This window comes from Solea senegalensis, linkage group LG21 (genome assembly GCF_019176455.1).
Source record: "Solea senegalensis isolate Sse05_10M linkage group LG21, IFAPA_SoseM_1, whole genome shotgun sequence".
In the NCBI taxonomy this organism is placed as follows: domain Eukaryota; kingdom Metazoa; phylum Chordata; class Actinopteri; order Pleuronectiformes; family Soleidae; genus Solea; species Solea senegalensis.
Window position 1 is genome coordinate 15,441,660 of NC_058040.1, and position 21,586 is coordinate 15,463,245.

Below are 21,586 nucleotides of genomic sequence, written 5' to 3' on the forward strand. Positions count from 1 at the left end.
ATATGTTATCTGTCAACCAACAAATAACGTGGATGTTTTATTAGTTTTTTTTCCTTTATGCGTATTTTATTCTGAAGGGTCGAGACCGGATGTATTGCGGATTGCGGCGCTAATTGCGCTTGCAGAGCACCGAGCATCAGAAAAAATAACATTCTGTGGAACGAAATTAAAAATTAATAATTTATAAGTTGGTTAATAACCAAACTACAGTATCTACGACCATAATTTGAGGAGGTAAGATATTATAAAAAAAAACCCGTTTTCTTATTAGCTGCTCGGCTAATTTTGCTATTGCTAACACTAAATATTAGGATTACAGAAGTTATGTCTCTGTCACTAAGTGGAAAAATATAAAATATTAGTATTTATTTATCAGTAATTAGAGAGGGTAGAAAATTTTAACTTTCTCTTCCCGCCCATGTTGTTTCTGTTAAACCTTTTGAAACAGCACGTGCATGTAAGTACTCAAGATGGCGTCCACAATTTCTGACATTACAATCACTGTTGTTTTTGATTATTTGAGCTCGTATTTGACATAAATATTGACAAAACATAGCTAGGATAATATACATTAACACATGGGTCATGTAGTCTATTTATGAATCTACTAATAAGAGTCAATTACATGGAAAATCTAGTACATTTAAAAAATAAAATAAGTACTAATTCATCAATAAATTGCTCAATTACCAATAATTGTATTATTCCTTGGCTAGTTTGCCTTGTTATGACTCATTTTTATAGAGTTGTTGTCTATAATAGTGTTGCTGTGTTGCAGTTCAACATGCAGACCAGCAGTGCAGCGTCACAAGAACCAACCATGAACCAGATCATGTCACAGCCAGATGAACATCTAGTGGATGAGCATTTCAAGTTAGCGGTGAAGCTCTGTCTGGAGAGGTTCGCTTCCAGTGATGAGAGAGGTATCTTCATCTGTATGTACATATATATAAATTATCTACAGTGAAGATAAACCCTTAATAATGTAATTATTGCTGCTTTTGTGCACAACCAGAGGTGGAATTTCCTTCCTGCTTCTCTGGTACTGAGAGGACGTACATTCATCGAATGGCTCAGTCTCTAGGTTACGTTTCAAAGAGCAAAGAGTAAGTTTCCCCATCAGCTGTTCATTGTACATTTAACAATTTATTCATTGCCAAATTCATGATAATACATTAATTCCTCTTTGGGTTAGTGGTTCAGTTGGTGTGACTTTGATTTACAGACCCAAAAGAACACAAGAGGGAAACATTTCTGTCTCTCTTTTTCAGGAAAGGACCTAAACGCTTCCTCGTCGTCTGGAAGAATGAGAGTGGAGACAAGACGTCCACTCCCCTCTCCATCTCTCACAAGTCTTTACAGTTCATCCAGTCTCTCCTTCAGAGGTTTCCCACCAGGTATAAAGAGGACATGGACATTCAGTTCAATACTGAAAGTGGCACATATGTGCCTGTACAGACTGGTGAGTGTCAGTTACCTCACTGCATTCAGATGCCTTTAATGACATATTTAAATACGTGGTGTCTTAATCCCACATAGATCTGTTGTTTCATGTAATATTCTTCCTCTCTTTTCTCAGACAACAGTCGTGACAAATTCAGACCCACCGGATTCTTACACAGCAGCCTTCCCTTGGTGCCCAATAAGAGGAATCCATCTGAACTGGACAGCTTTCGATGCTCCCTGCCAGTTCATGGATATCAGGAGGAGATCGTTCAGCTCATCAGAACTAACAGGGTGTTGATGGTGGTGGGAGAGACTGGCTCCGGGAAAACCACACAGGTGAGCCCAACAACATAGAGAGCGCCAGGCTGGTTCAGAGAATTGTAGTTGATAATAGATGTTGAACCCACAGATCCCACAGTTCCTGCTGGATGATTGCCACATGAGACGTGAGGCCTGCCGGATGTTCTGCACTCAGCCCAGGCGCCTGGCCGTTATTTCCCTGGCTGAGAGAGTGGCAGCAGAGAGAGGAGAGAGTGTGGGCCAGACTGTGGGCTATCACATCAGACTGGAGAACAGGTCGGACACCAACAACACCAACAGTATTTAGACATTGATTCTGTCCTTGATTAAAGCCCTAATGAATATTTTGTTTGTCATCATCTGAAGTATGTTTCATTTAAACCACTCACTGTCCTGCAAAAAACAGACCACAGAAAATCAGCGATTTCACGTCACAGCACTCGGGATCTGTTGATTCTCCGCTGCCTCCTTCAGTAAATTCACCTGTTTTCATTTGTGAATTTGGTGTACAAGTGACTTGTACCAGTTGCATTTGAAAACGCAGGATTTCTCCCAAGACACTGCTGACCTTTTGCACCCACGGAGTGTTACTGAGAACTCTGATGACGGGAGATTCCAGCCTGAAAACTGTCACGCATGTCGTCATGGTGAGCATCAAATCAGCAAATCTTAACTCATTACTCGTCCAGTGTGGCTTCTGTTTTTCACTCACATTTAAAAAAACCACACACACTGTGTAAAAAACAGGACGATGTGGATGAGCGTGACGGTCTCACCGACGTTCTGCTCACAAAGATGTGGAGTATTCTTGAGCAGATCCCCACACTGAAGCTGATCCTGTCCAGCGCAGCTCTGAACGTAGACCTGTTCCATCAGTACTTTGACTCCTGCCCCGTTATTCACAGTAAGTCCCATTAGTCCATATTAGCACCTTCTACTTGTGTGTTGTTAGCTTCTCTGTGACAAAGCAGGTCCAGAAATCAATGTTTGTGTTCAGTTAAGAGTAAAATTGGGATAATGACCCTTCAACTTCTTCTGGCAAAGTTTTTTTCCCAGCTGCATCAGTATATGATGAAGTTGCGATCTCCCACAGTAAAAATAGATGTAAATCATTAATTATTAATGATATATATGAATATCTATGTTCTGTTCTCTTTAGTCAAAGAAAGACAGTTTGAAGTTCAGGAACTGTTTCTGGAGGACGTTCTGAAACTCACAGGCTTCAACATTCAAGACGCGAGGAAACATGAGGACGAGACATCGAGAAGTACGAGTCTTTTTTTAAAAAAAGCCAAATCATTATATTGAGTCGGACTGATGGAACAGATGAACAAATGATCTCACTCGTGTTTGTTTGCGCGTGTGTGACGTGCTCTGGTTTGGTTGTCAGAAGAGAAGCAGCAGACGTGTCTGACTAAGTGGTGTAAAGCAGCAGAGAACGATGGCCATGGCGGGAAACAGAGGAGCCTTGAGTCTGTCCCAGACTTCCTCCAGGGCGGCAGACTGCTGGACAGAGAGGACAGCACAGTCACCAGGCAGGTAAACAAACACACACACACACAGAGATATCAGATACAGTCAAGCTTCAGTAACAGAATTCTCATTGAGTCTTACATTTTTGTGATCTAAGTTTTACTTTAATAAGTTTTTCAGTAAATAAGCTGCTCTACTCAACGTTTTGTTTGTAAAATCCAGCGAAACCTTTTACAATGACATGTGAAGTGAAGGTGAGCTTCATTCAGTCAGAGTGTGTGACTGTGTGTCACAGGCGGAGAACAACTCTGAGCAGCTGGAGCAGGAGATGGACTTGTGCATCTCTAACAGTTTCTTCAGTGAAGACCTGGATTCTTTCAATCGGCTGTTTGACCTCATCCTCTACAAAAATGTGCACGGTACGAAGGTCGGAGGTCGATGAGAGCTCAATTGTTTTCATTTATACAGGCCAACATACAAACAAAAATATATAATATAGAATAGAAATACTTTATACTTTATACTATAAATACTTTATTTAGGGCTGAACAAAAGATTTAATGGACATTTTCACAGGTCTTGAATCAAGAATAAGATAGAAATCAGAACATGAATCCTCTAACAGTTCTTGTTTTTGTACGTAGTGGATTACGCACACAGTGAGATGGGGGCCACACCTCTGATGGTGGCAGCCAGTCGAGGACTTGTGATGCAGATGGAGCAGCTGCTCATCATGGGAGCTGACATCACTATTAAGGCGACTAATGGATGGTACGACGTTAGGCTCTGATTTTCCTGTCCTTGGGAGTAGAAGTAGGAAAAAAGCTTTGAATGTCGTCTCATTCTAGGACGGCTTTAGACTTTGCCAGAAGCTGCCAACATCCAGATGCAGTGGATCTCCTCCAGGCCTCGTTGTGAGTCTTACCTTTACCTCAGACAGTTTACAGTTTTGCTTCTTATTCTGTGTCATTAAGTGTTTATTTAGAAGCGTTTTTTTTATTTTTATTTAACCAGATAAAAGACCCATTGAGATCAAGATCTCTTTCACAAGGGTGACCTGGCCGAGAAAGGCAGCAGCGTACATCATAGTTAACTAAAAAACAGGAAGGCAGCAACTACAATACAATACTGAAATACAAGAGTACAACTAGACAAACATAAAGTGCAGGAGTTGTGGTCACAGTAATAATTTAAGAACATAGACACTGTTCAATGGATTTCTGTTCTCCCAGTGAAATAAAAGCTTGTTTAGAACATGTTATATCCTCTGTCTTTACATTCATTTAAATGGATGTGGTCCTTTGAGAAAGAAGTCAAGCCTCAAATTGTCAGCACCCATCGTTTCATATAGTCCCGTAAAATAACTGCACATCATTTTAAGAAGTTTTCCATTTGTAATAAGAAACAATATCAAAACTATTGTCACTGTTATAAAAAAGTGAATTTATTTTGCCATATTATTGTGATAAATATAAAACTATGCTTATTTAAAGTGAACCAGAAAACAGACGTCTGTGTCACACCAAAGTCCATACAGAAAAAGAGCATTTTTAGCCTGCAGGGACATGGAGGCTGCTGGTCTACCACAGCCTCCAATAATAAATTAAAATTTGTTATCTGTTTGGTGTAAAGGGGTGTACGTGAAGATGTACTGAATATGTCTGTTGTGCAGTCCTTTGAGAGAGTTGAGTGGATTGGAAGATCAGTGTGGACGGTCAGAACTGAGCAGTGAAGAGCAGGAGCTGGACCTCATCATGGATCTCCTCCACTACATTTGCTCCACCACCTGTGACGGTGATCTTTAGAAGATACACACAACCACATCATCGTGTGAACATGTCAGTTAATGATTTTACAGTGTATGGACCAATAATCTGGATTACAACTTGTGTGTGTCTTCAGGATCTGTGCTGATCTTTGTAGCAGATTACTCTCACATTGTGTCTCTAAAGTACCGCATCCAGCGTGAAGACCAAAGATTTGTCGCCATTTCTGAGAGGTAACATGAGTAAACTGTACATAAAAGCAGGATCCTGTGTGTGGTGTGTTTCTGACAGAGCTGTGTTGGGTGTGTGTGTGTTTCAGGTTCCAGATGTTCTCTGTATATTCAGACACACAGACTCTGGATCACAAAACAGTGATGGATGCTTCTCCACCTGGAGTCAGGAAGATTGTGAGTCTGAGATACTCACTCACCAGCCGAGTCCCACACACATGTCCTAATTGGTCAAAATTTAAAAGCCAGTCTCCAGTCACACCCACACGTTTCTCGCCACATCATTGCTGCCTCATACCGCTGCTGCTGGCAGAGCATTGCCTAGATCAGAGTCTTACAGCTTTCAAAAACTTCAACTCTATGTCTAATTGCATTTCCTGTTCCTGACGGAACAGCATGCAAACTGTGTGTCAGTACTTCATACACACATGTTACATATAATTTTCCCTTGAAATAAACACAAACTGGTCATTTTGTCCCTCTCAGATTCTTTCCACTAACATCGCCGAGACCAGCATCACCATCAGCGACGTGGTGTTTGTTATCGATTCAGGAAAAATCAAAGAGGTTGAGTCACCGCTGATGAGTTATAATTAAAGTGAGACAACGATGTGATCAGTGAGGAAATAACGTGGTTTTATTCCTGTTGTAGACGTCCTTTGACAGCATCAGTCATGTGTCCATGTTGAAGACGGTATGGATTTCCAAAGCCAGCGCTCTGCAGAGAAAGGGAAGGTGACATAAACAACACAAACGGGATAAATATGAATCATGTGAAGTGTCTATATTGTGTGTGTGTGTATGTGATGTGTTGTCAGAGCCGGACGCTGTAGACCAGGGATCTGTTTCCACCTCTTCAGTCGCCACAGGTTAAACAACATGGTGGATTTCAAGGTTCCACAGCTGCTGCAGATGCCACTGCAGGTAGAGACTCACACATATGTTCCTTTTCAATTTCTTTAACACTGATAAAAGACAATTTCTGGTAAAAAATACTAGGATAATATTAACTGATTATATAAAATTGTAACCTTACACTCAGGTCTGAGCACTTATTGACCCATAGCATGATTTTTTTATGGTTTGAAAACAAGTTTCATGATTTGTCCGTGCTTTGTTGCCCATTTTCTTCTAAATGTGAAGATAATTTACAAAACTGACATCATGTTCTAATGAAGAAGAACTGAAACTAGTGACTTAGACCATTAACTCCTCAGGAAAACATGTTACTGATGTTATAAATCAATAGAAAAGAAGAAACTTATTTGCCCATAGCCTTCCTTTGAAAGAGTTGCCACCAGGAGTAGGAGGAAATTGAGCCACGTTTATTCCAAGAAATACAGGTTTTATAAAAAAGATATTAAAAAATATTTATGTGTTTCAATGGCAGTGCAGTTATATAACTCTGTTTACAGCTGAAACATAAATGTGGAGAGCCTCTTGAAACAGAAATAGAATTAACAGATGAATTGTACAAATGAAGTAAAGGTTTTACAAACACGTTGTCTCTCATGTCACAAACTGGAACACAAGGAATTATTTGCTTGGAATCAATCGTACAAGTGTAAAAGTGTGTCATGATGTGTGTTTAGGGATTGTGTCTGCAAACCAAGCTGCTGGTTCCCTCTTGTCCAGTGTCCGACTTCCTGTCCAAGACTCCACAGCCTCCTCCTGCAGACGCCGTCAGCAAAACTGTGCACAGGCTGAAGGTACAAGCACTAACACAGATGTTAATTACAGATACACTGAAGTGTTGTGTTTGTTTTACATTGTAGGCATATATTGTTTATAAAAATCAGAATTCAAGATGAAAAACAGAAAGAAAAATCCAATTGTGAATGTTTCTGTTTTTCTACAAATGCTTTTCTCCTAAGGCGATAGACGCCATGGACCAGGATGAAGACCTGACATATCTGGGCTGCTACCTGGCCGACATATCCATCGAGCCTCACCTGGGGAAGATGGTGCTGAGCTCCGTGGCGCTCAAGTGTCTGGACCCCGTCCTGACCATCGCGTGCGCGCTGGCCTACCGCGACCCCTTTGTCCTCCCCAAGCAGGGCCGCGAGAAAAACGCCGCTCTGCAGTGTCGCAGGCGTTTCTCGTCCTGCAGCCTCAGCGACCACATGGCTCTGCTCCGAGCCTTCCAGGTGGGTGGAGTTCATGGCAGGAAAATAACTCGTTTTTTTGCTCTTGTGAGGTAGTTTTTATCAAATGTTGGAAAATATCGTGTTTCTTCTATCAGGGCACAGACCGGTTTCACATGTAAGACTTTGTGAAGGAAGAAGAGGCAGGAGATCTTAGCTGCAGATCCTTAGCTGGCCTTTTTCAACTCTGGCTTTGCAATAGTTCACTTTCTATATTATATGGAGGCGCTAAAAAAGAGATTTAATGACATTTAATCTGCACATTTCCTGGAGCACCTGCTAATTTCTGATCCCGGTAGAGTTCCATGTAACCTGAGCTTCATGGTGAGTAAGTAGTGGATTTGAGGTGTGGTGTAAAGGGGATCCTGAAAACCTGGACAGGACAGAGAGTCAAAAAATCAATCAAATTATGCCTAATGTAGAGGGTTTTGTAACTAAAAGAAAAACCCAACACAGACCAGAAAAGAGTCTTTATTAAAAATAAGATGAGGCTGAAGCAGGTAAACGTCACGGCGTGTTGTTCCTCCATGTTTGTGGCTGAAGGCTTGGCAGAGAGCTCGCCGTGAAGGAGGAGAGAAATCCTTCTGTGAGAAGAACTTCCTGTCCCAGTCCACCATGGAGATGATATTTGACCTGCGGGTGCAGCTGCTGGGACAACTCCGCGCTATTGGTCAGTTTCTCTTTTTATTTCATATTCATTCACAAGTGTGTCTGTGACAGGGAGAGAGAGAGAGAGAGACACGTCATGTCATTATCGCAACTGTGAAGCTGCAGCTAAGAAAAACTCTTTTAACCTTGAAGATATGTCAGTTATATTCAATCCATTTTACCCAATGTGAAAAAAGTGTCCACGAAAACCTTTAAAAGTGAATTCTTCTGCTCAAAAAACCCTGTTCATTCACCAGTTTTAAGGGATTACTGCTACTTTTGCCCACCCACTCCTGCGCTGCTGCTGTATACACACAAACACTCCCTCGGGCACGTCTGATAGTTTTGCTTGACAGCTCTTTCTCAAATGAAGGACGCAGTAAACAAACTCACAAATCCCTGAAAGTTTACGCACTGCAGCTTTAAGACGCAGCGTGAAAAGTTGTGTTTGTTGCCCAGGATTCGTGCGTCCTCGCGGAAGCAGCAACATCCATGAACTGAACCAGAACTCTGAGAACTGGGCCGTGGTGAAGGCGGCTCTGGTGGCCGGCATGTATCCAAACATGGTCCATATGGACTGGGACACGTCAGCGTCCTCCAGCAGCACAGATAGGAAGGTCCACTTCCATCCCACGTCTGTGCTCAACCAGTTCAGGGAGGTGAGAAAACACACATATACAGTATATCATCTGTCGTCTGTGATTGGCTTGCACACACACACACACACACACATATGAAAATTTTGTCTTTTTGTATGTGGTTGTTTTTTGCTCTTCAGATCAACTCGGCAAAATCAGGCGAGGTGTTTCCCACCACCTGGCTCATTTACGATGAGATGTGTCGAGGAAAGAGGAAGGCCACTGTCCGCTGCTGCTCGCTGGTGACTCCCATCACTGTGGCCATATTTGCAGGTCGTGCCATGTTACCCAGTTCTCCTCTGCTGGAATATGCTGTACCCAGACCAGCTGGTAAAATGAAACAACATTTGTACATTGTAAAATATGCGTGGCAGTGATGTGGTTAACACAGCGATGTTTTCAGGTTCCTCTCGTTCAGACAGTCGGCATGACGACAGCGACAGTGACACAGAGGAGATGGCTGAGATGAGTGTGGACAAGTGGCTCACCTTCCACTGTGACCCAGAGGTGAGGGTGGTCTGTTGTTTTAGAGGAGTTACAACTCAGCTTCAGAGAATCAGTCATGTGATCACTTCTGTCTGCTGTGTTCAGGCTGCAGGACTCGTGTTCAAACTGAAGCAGATGTGGCAAAGTTTGTTTGTCAAGAGGGTCCGCTGGCCTTCAAAGGTGTACACTCAAAGAGAGGAGACCATCCTCCAGATCCTGGTGTCTGTATGTCATCAATGTCTTTTTAAGAATTGGGTCATGAATTACTGACTCTCTTTTATTTTCAAGTATTCCTCATGATCTTAAAATGATAGTTTTGTTTTTTTGAGTTTGTTTGTGTGAGGTGCTGGTACAAAGTCAGAGCTGTTGCTTTTCATCCAAAATCTGTGTATTTGTTTGAATTTGGGTGAGAAAGTTCAACCAATCAAGTTCAAAATATGTTGCCTGAAAGTGCTTAAGACTAAGAAATCACAAAATTGTCCAGCAAAGGGCGCTGTGAGCGCAGCTTAGCCTGTATCATGTCCTCTTTGACCATCAAAAAAAAGTGGTGTTATGTTGTTTTGAAAACCAGATTTTAGTCCCTGGACGTGTGGTTTAAATTTACACTTTCCTAAGAATATATTCACTACTTTATCTCACTGTTAGGCAGCTTTTCCTCACAGGAAAGCTTCTCAGTTTGACTGAGATAAAACTGAACAATGGATTTCAATCATACAGTCATACAACAACACATTTGAACTTAGTGATCTGAAACATCTGAAAGCCATGAAAAATAATAGATTTTCTCTGTGGAGAAATGTTGATTATGACTCTGACTTTGTCTCTCAGGTGCTGACAGAAGAGGAGCGGGGCGGCGGCCTGCAGCAGCCCACAGGGATCGGACAGCGGCCCTGGCCAATGACATTAGGAGATTTGTCTCTGACTCCGGTGAACACCCCTGACAGCAGCAGCAGCTCCGCCCCTGACAGGTGTCGTCATCACGGATGCTCTGATAATTCATGTCCCTATCCACTGTTCCTCCTGCTAGATTTACAGCCACAGGATCCAGAGCCTTTAGCCTTGAGTAGATCTATGACTATAGAACTCTCTCTGTTCCCGCAATCCATCCAAAACACAGACTTCCTCCATATCTTCTAATCCTTGCCCAGTAGAATGTAGATTTGTGAGGAATAAAGGTTGGGTTCCCTCTGCTGGTGTGACCTGGTGCTTGACTTCATTCCTTGCATGTCACGCAGGAGTCCAGCAGCCTCAGGTCTGGTCCAGAGGAGAATCCTCGGCAGAGACGACGCCTCACTGCCCACACGTCGACTCTCTGACGACCTCTGGACGTCCTGCTCTCTGACCTCCAGGAGTCCGTCCACCTCAGAGAAGGTATTCACTTTTATTTTAGTCACACGACACACTTTTCAGAGTCCAAAGTGCTTTCCAGATTAAATTAAAGAAGATACTTGTGTAAAAAAGCAGATAAAATATCCACTCTTAAAACTTAAAAACTAAACGTTTATGCTTATTGTTTGTATATGAGGTTTCTAGTTGAATTGAACACATGAATTGCAGAAGCTCTGTGTTTTTACTACAGCAGCTTGTTTTCAAGCTTGAGGTCATAATCACTGAGAAACTTTCAAGAAAACACCTTTAGTGTCTTCAGTGTACAACAGAAGTTGCACACTGGAGCTTTAAAGCGATTATTCACTTATACGAACGCACTCATGGTTCATATAGATTTAATTTCTGCCTGTAAACTGTCACAAATGCCACACACTGGACCTTAAAGATCTGAACACATGAGCGCAGGATAACGAGTGGACTGTCATTCCGACGTCTCCTCAGGTGCTGACAGAAGACGAGCAGCGTCAGCCGTCATCAGAAATCAGCCCCTGGACCCTGTGATGACCCCTGAGATTATCTGCCAGCAGAGGGCGAGCTGAGCTGCTCCGTCAGATCTGAAGTCTTCTGAGAACACGGACGGAAAGAAAGGACCTTCATCTGTGCTACGCTCTACGTTAACAGCAGCACCTCCAGTTAATTACAATGTAATCTGTGCAGATTATTAGTTGTATTACACAAACAAACATTTAAAAAAAAAGAGAGCATAAACGGGCTAAATTCTACACAAAAACTAAACTAATAGGAATTTACTGTACATGATGACGTTATGTCATGACCCACTTGTTGAGTGACTTGTTCAGTCTGAATCAGTGCAAGGGCACACTTCAAATCGTGTGTTTTACTTTCACTTGAGGTTTTTTTTTTTTTTTCACACTTTAGCTGTTACGTTTTAAACTGTTAAGTTTGTGTCGTCACTTGTTGGGCTCGCTGTAGACGTTGTGTGACGTGTTGAGTGTGTCTGTCTGGCTCTGCTGGACAAACACCAGCACTTGTTTTGTTTGTTCAGTGGTGTGGTGAGGAGGTGAAGTTTGGACTGTTGGAGTTAGTTGACATGCCGCTGTGTGATTGTGTTGATGACCAGACACAAATAAATGTCAACCCTTAAAAACAAAACAGCCACACGTCCTCTGGAGACGAGTCATTGTCTATTTTTTTACAAGTTGCACTGAAGAGTTAACACACCAAAGCTCAGCTGAATAAAATGAGTAATTTAATCAGTATTTTGACTGTCAGACGATAGGCGATCCATCAGAGAGGACAGTGGATATACATACATGATTAAGTCACGTTAATCAGTCTTCTGCCTTGTTGATGCCATAGGTCAGAGGAGAATGACCAGGCTGGTTGAAAATAATCACTTCAAATGTTATGAAGAAGATCATCTCTGAACGTACAAGTCGTCAAACCTTGAAACAGACAAGCTACAGTGGCAGAAGATCTCACTGGGAACAACTACTGCAACTCTCTGTGTACCTAATAAAGTGGCTGCTGTGTACAAATCTGTTCCAGGCTTGTAAAATGGATTTTTATGATGAATTGTACTCTTGAGTCAATAATTTCAGTATTTATTTTGACATATTCATGTGTGCTTCTGTCTTGTCATTTGTCTCTAGATCCACATGTCGTCACCACCTGTTGCTTTACTGCACTCGTCGTGTTCCTCAAAAACAGAACGAGAACAGCTGACAGTCTCTGATCTTTTCCACAGACTCCTGACAGTAAAGATGAACTCTGTAGATATGTGTGTGTGTGTGTAGTAGTGTATCTATACAAAACCAGCTCCACCTGCTCAGGTTATATCTTAAATAAGTCACGTGTTGCTGAAGCCTCAGTCGTCTTTCTTTCCACTTGTTTTCAATTTTATTTCTATGCTCATTTAATTTCTCTAACTGTTCTTCATTTCCTTGTAAACATGTTTTTCCTTCTGTGGTCATTTACTTCTCTTTAGGGTCATCAGCATCTTTTTTATAATTGTTTTATGTGTTTATTTTTTGGTAAATTTCCATTTCTTTCAATGTCTCTTCTGGCCCTGGTAATTTATTCTTCTACTCTTTATCTCTTCGGAACAACTTTGCATATTCTCATCGTTTAGTATTTTTTGGTCATGTTTCTTCTCTTTCTGGTTACTTTGAACTAGTTTCATGTCTCTCTGTCGGTCGTACCTTGTAACCATTATTCACTTTTGGTTATTTTGTGCCTTTGCATGATAATTATTCAACTCTTTGAACTGGTTGTGTGTCTTTGTGATCATTTATCTACTCTTGGTCACAATGTGTGTTCTGCAAGATTATTTTCCATCTCTTTAAACAGATTATGTGTCTCTTGATTATGTTCCTTGTGTTGTTTTGTCTTTATTGTGTTTTTGTGATCATGTTTCGACTCTTCTTGGACATTTTATGTATTTGTGTTTTGTTTCTCGTGACAATTTTTAATATTTTCATCTTATGTTGTGTCATAACTTTTCACTTCCATGAAACTTGTTTTGTGTCTTTGAGGTTTTATTTAAACAGTATTTTGTTTCTCTGACAATTTTTTAAATCTTTTTGTTACGTTGTGTCAATACGTGATAACTTTTCACCTCTATGAAACTGGTTTTGTGTCTCTTTGTCCCTTTATACATACATAATACCTGTGTTGGGAGTCCCTTGAGTGTTTATACCTGTTCTCACCTGTCCTGCTCAGAAATGTCTCAGAAAAAAACATTTGCTCAACATGTATCTGCCTTTATTCATTCTTTTTTAAAATGTATTGAACTGTTAACTTGAACATAACTGCAATGAAACTTTGCTGCGGTGAAAGTTGTGATTTGTCTCTCACAGGATGAACGGACACATGTTGCCATAGACACGCTGCTCTGTCCCACCGCCGCGCCAGGCATTAACCCCTCCCTGTGGTTGGCTGCCTCTCTCACACCAGACATCGTACATGTCACGCGATTGGCCCACTGCTACGTCGGTGGCGCGTGTTGCGAATGCCGCGCTCTGATTGGCCGCCGGTCCACGGGACCTGGTAGCGCTGCATGTAGTGCGCGGGCTGCGCGCGCTCTGATTGGACACGAGTCCAGGTGCTGGCGTATACAGACTCTCCGCTGCTCTGTCATCGTCGTATATAAATACACTCGTACCGGGACGGGAGATTGTCAGACAGCGCTGCAGCGTTACCTGTCACAATTACTTCATACACAGGTGAGATGAGCCGTATTATTCCCAGATTTCAGTGGTTTTAAATGGCATTAATGTGCGTGTCTGTCCCGGTTTTTACTGGCTGTAGTTTGAGTAGTCGGACCGTGTTGTGTGAGTCATGGGTTTAATTTCAAACTGGACCTAAACTCTCAGCTTAACTCCTCACATTATTGGCTAAATTAATCTTCATATGTATATTAAACAGTCTGATAACATTTATAGCTGGAGCAAAAGCTTAGCTTAGCCCTTTTTCGAGTTAGAACGGAAGCTGGTCCGTCCGCTATTATTGTCCGGGTAGTCCGTTATCGATGCAATCGTGTTGTCAGTCTGTTAAAAGCTGACACACATCCTTTTTTTTTTTACCCGTAAAATATTCGTGTCGCTGCTTTTTTAATACATAAATAAATAATCAGTAAGTCTTAATTAACTTAATGACGAAGCCTTCGCTGTGACAGTGTCTCGGGTTACAGGACTCGGTAGCGGTCATTGATGACTCAAGTTCCGGGAAATCCCGCTGCCCTTTCACCCACTTTTTCTGATCCGTGTGTGTGTGTGTTTTTTTTCTTTTTTAACATTATCTTTGTTCTGTTTACAAAATACAGAGTTTGTTCGGATTTGTAGGTTAGTATTATATTAACCGCAGAGTCAGTAAACACAGTCGGCTGCTTTAAAGTCACTTTTACCTTTAACCTAGCTAACAGCAGCTCTGCTGATCTTCTTGTTTTTATCTTAACCAGCACAAACTATCTGCGTGTTGTCTCTGTGTCTCTCCTATTTGATCACTTTAAATGTGTAGCTGTTACATGTCAGTGAAGTTAACTGCCCAGGTAATACGTGTCATACAACCTGTCAAGCTAACATGTTAGCCGCTCAGCAACCTTGTCAGTGTAGCCTTTACTCGAATTATGGGATGGCTGCACGCTAGTTTCTCTCAAACTTTATTTTCACATGGTTTAGTAAATATTTTAAGATGTCTCCTAAGGCTAAATTCCGTCACAGAGTATTGTCTTTAACATCCATACAAAATACAAACACAGTATTATTATATATTATTGCCATGGGCTGTGTTATATGTATATATATATATATATATATATATATATATTTATATTGTAAGGCAAATAGCTTGAGGATCAAAGGACCGTCTGAATGTGTTTGTATTCTTCTGTGGGAGACCAAACCTGTTTCCTGAAGGACACATTAGAATGTCAGCATGTAACGGGAACTTCCCTTACAGAGCTTTTGAGATAATGGCCTTCACTTCATATCAGTGTTGGAGATCATTGAGTAACATATCAGTCATTTTACTTCTTTGACTTCTTATAGCTGATTTGGTGTTATTACATGTAGCAGTTATTGGGAGCTGCTGTTAGCTGTTCATGTGTCGATTTCAGATGAACATGGTAATAACCACAGTTTCTCCTTCAGTCAGGATGCCTGGATCAGCCTCAATCAGTTGCCTGGGACCATGGCCCAAAGACGTGGGCATCATCGCCATGGAGCTGTACTTTCCATCGCAGTTTGTGGACCAAGCTGAGCTGGAGCAATTTGACGGCGTGCCCGCTGGTAAATACACCGTGGGCCTCGGCCAGGCTCGCATGGGCTTCTGCTCGGACTGTGAAGACATCAACTCCCTGTGCCTGACTGTGGTCCAGAGGCTGATGGAGAGGAACAGCCTGTCCTACGACAGCGTGGGTCGCCTGGAGGTCGGCACCGAGACCATCATCGACAAGTCCAAGTCTGTCAAGACGGTCATCATGCAGCTGTTTGAGGACTCAGGCAATACAGACGTGGAAGGCATTGACACCACAAACGCCTGCTATGGCGGCACGGCAGCCCTCTTCAACGCTGTCAACTGGGTGGAGTCCAGCTCCTGGGACGGTGAGTAAACTGCTGCAGCTATATTTCACTATTAACCATTATTACTAATTGATTGTTTTGCCCCTTGAAACACTTATCCTGTTATTATTGCCAACTGTGCAATGTCAATGTCTGTGCAAATAGTGGAATATGTATGTATGTATGTATGTGTGTGTGTGTGTATATATATATATGTATGTATATATATATATCTGTATATATATATATATATATATATATGTATATGTGTGTGTGTGTGTGTGTGTGTGTGTGTGTATATATATATGCAAAGTCGTGGACCAGTGTGTTAATCAGGTATCACCTAATTGTTTGAATTGTTGTTCATTACCCCAGAATAAGTCTTTTATTTTTATACATCAGGAGCTGGGACCGCTCTATAGAAGTATACATTTTGATGTTTTTACTTTCATGTAATTGATAATCTAATAATCTCATGCATTAATTACAAAAACCAGAGAATTTAGTTTTTTCTAATCTGTTTCTGATCTGATCTTGGAGGAGAAGACTCTCACTCACACACATTGCTTAATAAAAATGTTGGTCATATTTTATGCAGTCACAACACAGAGCTTCTCATATCATAGTCATCTGTTTACGTATAAACCAAACAAAGAAGGGAAACTCTGTATGAACCAGTGTTGTTGTTGTTGTTGTTTCCTCTCTGCAGGGCGTTATGCTTTGGTGGTAGCGGGGGACATCGCCGTATATGCCACAGGAAGTGCGCGGCCCACAGGGGGCGCTGGTGCAGTGGCCATGCTGGTCGGACCGAATGCTCCTCTGGCATTTGAACGAGGTCAGTGACATGACGGACATTAAATTGATTAACTCAAGTACTGAGTCTGTAGATGTTTAGAAGCAGCCAACATTTATTAATCTCTATTTACATGATTAAAGGGTGGGCTGATAAGATACTCCTCCACTGTTGGTCCACAAAAAAGTGTTATCAAGCCGTCTCTAGTCATGACTTGAGTGATTGTGTGTTTACTGTGTTGCTGATGGACAGCTGTGTGTCGTGTGGTGCAGGTCTGAGAGGAACACACATGCAGCACGCCTACGACTTCTACAAGCCTGACCTGATGTCCGAATACCCGGTGGTGGACGGGAAGCTGTCGATAGAGTGTTACCTGAGCGCTCTGGACCGCTGCTACTCTGTTTTCCGCAACAAGATCCACGCACAGTGGCAGAGAGGTGAGTCTGAGGCTTTTATTTTCTCCTCACAATCCTGTGAGGAATGTAGCAGCTCTCCTCCACTCGCTGCATTGTTGCCATGGTAAATTTGGGGAAAATATTCAAATATCTTTTTAAGTTGTGCTTTATTTCAACATTTACATTTTTGACTCTCAGTTGACGGTCAGGGTGAGGAGTTTGTTCTCTCCATGTCGTATGTGTGCAGCAGTGCAATGAGGACTCTTCATGGATAAGATCTTAATGAGTTTAGAGGGTTTAGTTCTTTAGCGATAGCTTAGCTAAGACGTTTATTTAAGTTCAGGGACCATAAAGTAGTTTAATGAGATGAGACACTTTCTTTCTCTCTCTCTCTCTCGATGCCACTTGTGAACAGGGTCATGGATCAAAGTGGTTGAACTTGGTCGTATTCTAATTTTTGGCAGGTTGAACACCGAGAGGTGCGATGCTGCCCTCTGCAGGAACAAATGTTTATGTTCATCACAGTTCAAAATTAATAACTTGTAGTTATACTTAATTAATTATGATCCGTTTTTTTCAGTACTTTACTCCCTTTGTAAGAAGATAAAATAGTTGAAGTTGTGCAAAATACCTCTCAGTTTAACCTAAACAAATAGGAATCCTTTAAAAGTGCCTCATTTTTGGAACCCAAACCAATTTAGTGAGAGTGTGGTTTTAGTGGAGATGATAAAAAACCACAACGATAGACTGTAGTTTGGTGGAGCCTCTGGTGGCAAATTGATGTTAGTGAAGTAACTAACGACGGCCTTTTTATTTGTGACAGAGAGTTCAGAGAAGCGCTTCAGTCTGGAGGACTTTGGTTTTCTGGTCTTTCACTCTCCGTACTGCAAACTGGTGCAGAAGTCTTTGGCCAGACTGATGCTCAACGACTTCCTGAGTCACCCCAACCCCGACACCGAGACCGGGCCCTTCACCGGCCTGGAAGCCTTCAGGTACACTCCGACACTAAAATAAAATAAAGCACCTGCATGTCACACATTTACATGAATTTAAGCTCGCTGTCACAGGTCTACCTTCAGTATTGATTGACTGTGTGTTTGTCTGTTTGTATGGCAGAGATGTTCGGCCAGAGGACACCTACTTTGACCGGGACGTGGAGAAGGCCTTCATGAAGGCCAGTGCAGATCTGTTTGAGAGGAAAACAAAGCCTTCACTGCTCATCTCCAACCAGAACGGAAACATGTACACGCCGTCGGTCTATGGCTGCCTGGCGTCGCTCATCGCACAGTGAGTCTCAGCAAAAAACGCATTAAAGCAAATAACAAAAGACTGAGATATCTTCAGAATATAGTCACTGTTTCCAATAGGAAACTGAAGTTTGTGTCGCTTTGTAAACCGCATACACTCTCATGCCAAACCCCATAGAGAAAATCAGCGATTTTACATCACAGCACACAGTAGTTGTTGATCCACTGCTGCCTCCATCACTAAGTTCAAATGTGTTATTTTATGACTTCAGTGTTTGAAATACTTTGTTCATATTCACCTAAATAACACAAACCTACCACACCAGGCAGTAGTGGACCAGAAACTCCGAGTCAGGCGAGTGATCAGTTTACAAACTTCAGTTTCCTGTTGGAAAAGACTTAATTATTTGTATATTCTGACATTTTAACCACAGTAACAACAAGGAAGTTGCACTTATTTCAAAAACAGCATCAGGTGCAGTTTTTAAAGCGTGTGTTTTTGTGTTATAGACGCACAGCGTCACAGATTGCAGGACAGAGAATCGGTGTTTTCTCTTACGGCTCTGGATTTGCTGCGACGCTGTATTCTCTCAGAGTCACACAGGACCACACCCCCGGTGAGAAGCCACGCGACACTTCTGTGTGCCATGAAAATAACTGAATAAATCACTGTGTTTGAGAAACTAACAGCTGTGTGTGTGTGTGTGTGTGTGTGTGTGTGTGTGTGTAACAGGATCCAGTCTGGACAAACTCGTGTCCAGCCTCAGTGACCTGAAGCTCCGCCTGGACTCCAGGAGCAAGGTCTCACCTGCCGTCTTCTCTGAGAACATGAAGCTGAGGGAGGAGACACATCACTTAGGTACGACTCATGACAAACGTCTTTTTAACTGACTAATTTAGAGAATACAACAATATATATATTTTTAATGTGTCCATGCAGCGAGCTACATCCCCCGTGGCTCAGTGGACGATCTGTTCCCTGGGACGTGGTACCTGACGCGCGTGGATGAGAAACATCGCAGGGAATACGCGCGCAGACCTCTGGACCACGACCTGCCTACGGAGCCAGAACTCATTCATACAAACTCCGGCACAAAGACGGAGGTAAAGATTTGAACAATAACGTTTAAAAAAAAAAAAAATCCTGTTTAGAGACAAAAAAGGTAGCATGTTTGTCTCCTGCAGCACATCCCGAGTCCTGCCAAGAAGATGCCTCGCATTCCCGCGACCATGCCGAGCTCCGAGGCCGCCGCCGTTAGCAACTGAGCGCTCACGACTTTAACCTCTGTGAGGTACCAGACTCCTCCTCCCATCACTGTACGTTAAAGGACAACTGGACCTGCCCCTTCCCATCATCCATCCCCCCCCTGCTGTCCTGCTGCATTCGACCGCATGTCTGCTTTCATCACGGTTTTATTCCAGAAAAATCTTCGAGTGTGTGGGCGGGGCTTAGGCTTATCAACAAACAGACTTCCTCCTGGCAGCTGGCCGCCAGTGACAGGAAGAGGAAATGAACAGGGTGTCAAGGGGGGTGGGTCTTAATAAAATGCTGCTGCTGCTGCTACCGCCTTGGCAACCCAACAGGAAGGTGATGCGTCACTCGTGGTGACCACAATCATGGCTCCTCCCCCTCCTTCTCTTTATGCTGCTTTTAGTCCGTCATTATCTCGTTCAACTGAAGCTACAGTAACAGTGACGTCGGCAGTTTCTTCACCCGCTGAGTCATAGCTGCCTGTTTTTTCATCGTGTGTGTAATTGAAAATATTGATTTATTGATCATGTGATTGATGATGTAATCGATTATCTGATTAATATTTAATCTATAATCAATCACATTAAAAACCACACTGGAAAAAAACAAACAAAACAGCATTTTCACCTTTTTACTGTGACATGTAAGGGAGTTACGTTACCATGACAACATCATGTACTCATCTCAGCTACAGAATCCTCACACGTGTCATTTTATGAAAATGAGCATTTCATAAAATGAAGCTGTGTGTGAAAAGTTATTTTTAAAATAAATAAGTAGTGCCCTCTAGTGGCAGTGTATGGAATCACCAGATTTCTTTTTAACCCTTCCCTTAACCCTATTTTTTACTTTACTTAGCAATTCTTATTTTTCTGCTAATTTCATTTCAAATTAGAAGAATTGCTAATTAAAAAAAAAATGCCCCCTCCTTCCCCCAGCACCATTTGTTTTTTTTCTTTCACTCGTACACTCGTGTCCACATTAGTGTAAACACAAATAATGCTTTTAATCTAAAAAATTATATATAATATTCCTGCTGCACCCGCAGATTAACCACAGATTATGTGTCCCGTCTGTGTCGCCTTTTTAATCCAAACTAAAAAGTGCGACATTTTCCACTGATGTGTCGCTCATTGTGTGTTTTTTTATTCTTGTGTGTCATCACAGTGGTGCATTCAGGGAACCCTGGAATCCACAGTCTCTCAATGAAATATATATGGTTAGTTGGGGACCTTTTTTTTTTTTTCAAAGGTGCAGTGTGTAGAAATGTCAGATGTTTTTATTCATGTATTACTGTTTTGTACAGTAGCCCAGAATGGACAAATCAAACTCTGGCTCAAAAGAGTGACGTTTATTTGGTTTCACCATGGTTTCTCACCACTAGGTGTCAGTAAAGTGTATGATAAGATCATATATATGTTCAGACAGTGACTGTCGCAGATGATTGTTGTTTTCACTGTGAAGCCCCTCCCCCATCTATCGCTGTTGTTTTCAGTCGCACAGACCTCGAGCTGAAATGTTGTGTTCCTCTTCCTGTCGGTGGGAGAGAGGGAGGGGGAAGTGGGCGTGGCCTCAGAAGGAGGCAGTACGATCGCACCTCAAGAAGCCTTACTAGAACCACAACAACAAGCATGTTTGTTTTTGAAATGAACAATAATGTACAGATATTTACAATTGTACAGTCTCACACACACACACTCTCACAGGTCACATGACCTCTGTACAGTACAAACTGTAATAAGATTATTAAAACTGTATAGCTGTAAATGAACGAGTGACTATTATTAACTGACGTGTAGATTCAGTGAATAAATTTCAATGAAGTTTCAACGTGCGAGTCGATTGTTTTCTTTTAAACATGAACAAGTGATTATTAATTATGTGTGGTTCTGCTGACTCCGCCTCCTCGTTAGCAGGTAACTCAGCACTTTTTTTCAGGTGTGTTGATTAGAGCTGCCGTGTTGGTACAGGTGTGTGGTCATTTAGTTTAAGACCACACTTTTCAGGTCTCGTTCACACAGAAACAGACTTTTACCGGTACGATCTTAATCTTTGACGTTACTAAAGATTAATACATCAATATGGCAACATTTAAGTATAAATGACGAGCCAGTATGTGGCGCTGTAACGCCGGCACAGGAACACATCGTGGAGAATGGAGAAGAGGTGGAGTATGAGCTGTGTACGAACTCCCGATACAAGAAGACAATGATGAACATGGTGACAAGCGAACGCAAGAGAGAGGTGGGCTTAAATGATTTGGGGGAAACATAACTAATTGCAAATTTTGCAGAAAAACAGAAATTGTAAAACATTTATGATTTGACGATAAGAAACCACTTAAATATTCACTAGTGC

At 41.9% G+C, this 21,586-nt stretch overlaps 2 protein-coding genes across 4 annotated transcripts; both read left to right on the plus strand.

The window, feature by feature from the left end:
- The first annotated feature begins 66 nt into the window (after window positions 1-66).
- LOC122758023 (3'-5' RNA helicase YTHDC2) lies at window positions 67-11,754 on the plus strand. Of its 2 annotated transcripts, none has more exons than XM_044011804.1 (29): window positions 67-234; window positions 779-923; window positions 1,016-1,106; window positions 1,272-1,462; window positions 1,580-1,782; window positions 1,856-2,022; window positions 2,291-2,393; window positions 2,494-2,650; window positions 2,906-3,013; window positions 3,137-3,285; window positions 3,515-3,638; window positions 3,864-3,990; window positions 4,068-4,133; window positions 4,892-5,013; window positions 5,122-5,218; window positions 5,305-5,392; window positions 5,702-5,782; window positions 5,868-5,950; window positions 6,034-6,139; window positions 6,808-6,924; window positions 7,090-7,362; window positions 7,903-8,029; window positions 8,467-8,666; window positions 8,786-8,975; window positions 9,049-9,152; window positions 9,237-9,356; window positions 9,960-10,099; window positions 10,367-10,502; window positions 10,962-11,754. In XM_044011804.1, the coding sequence occupies exons 2-29, from the start codon at window positions 785-787 to the stop codon at window positions 11,019-11,021; spliced, it is 3,669 nt and encodes a 1,222-aa protein (XP_043867739.1). In that variant the 5' UTR covers window positions 67-234; window positions 779-784; the 3' UTR covers window positions 11,022-11,754. The 2 variants fall into 2 exon arrangements, with proteins under 2 accessions (XP_043867739.1, XP_043867740.1); XM_044011805.1 differs by having other exon boundaries at window positions 3,140-3,285.
- Window positions 11,755-13,579: 1,825 nt separating this feature from the next.
- Window positions 13,580-21,058, plus strand: hmgcs1 (3-hydroxy-3-methylglutaryl-CoA synthase 1 (soluble)). 2 transcript variants are annotated; one of them, XM_044012094.1, is made up of 10 exons: window positions 13,580-13,705; window positions 15,131-15,583; window positions 16,251-16,376; window positions 16,607-16,771; window positions 17,553-17,721; window positions 17,846-18,016; window positions 18,487-18,593; window positions 18,710-18,835; window positions 18,917-19,080; window positions 19,162-21,058. In XM_044012094.1, exons 2-10 carry the CDS (start codon window positions 15,136-15,138, stop codon window positions 19,240-19,242), a joined length of 1,557 nt encoding a protein of 518 aa, XP_043868029.1. In that variant the 5' UTR covers window positions 13,580-13,705; window positions 15,131-15,135; the 3' UTR covers window positions 19,243-21,058. The 2 variants fall into 2 exon arrangements, with proteins under 2 accessions (XP_043868029.1, XP_043868030.1); XM_044012095.1 differs by lacking the exon at window positions 13,580-13,705 and adding an exon at window positions 14,302-14,323.
- Window positions 21,059-21,586: the final 528 nt, after the last annotated feature.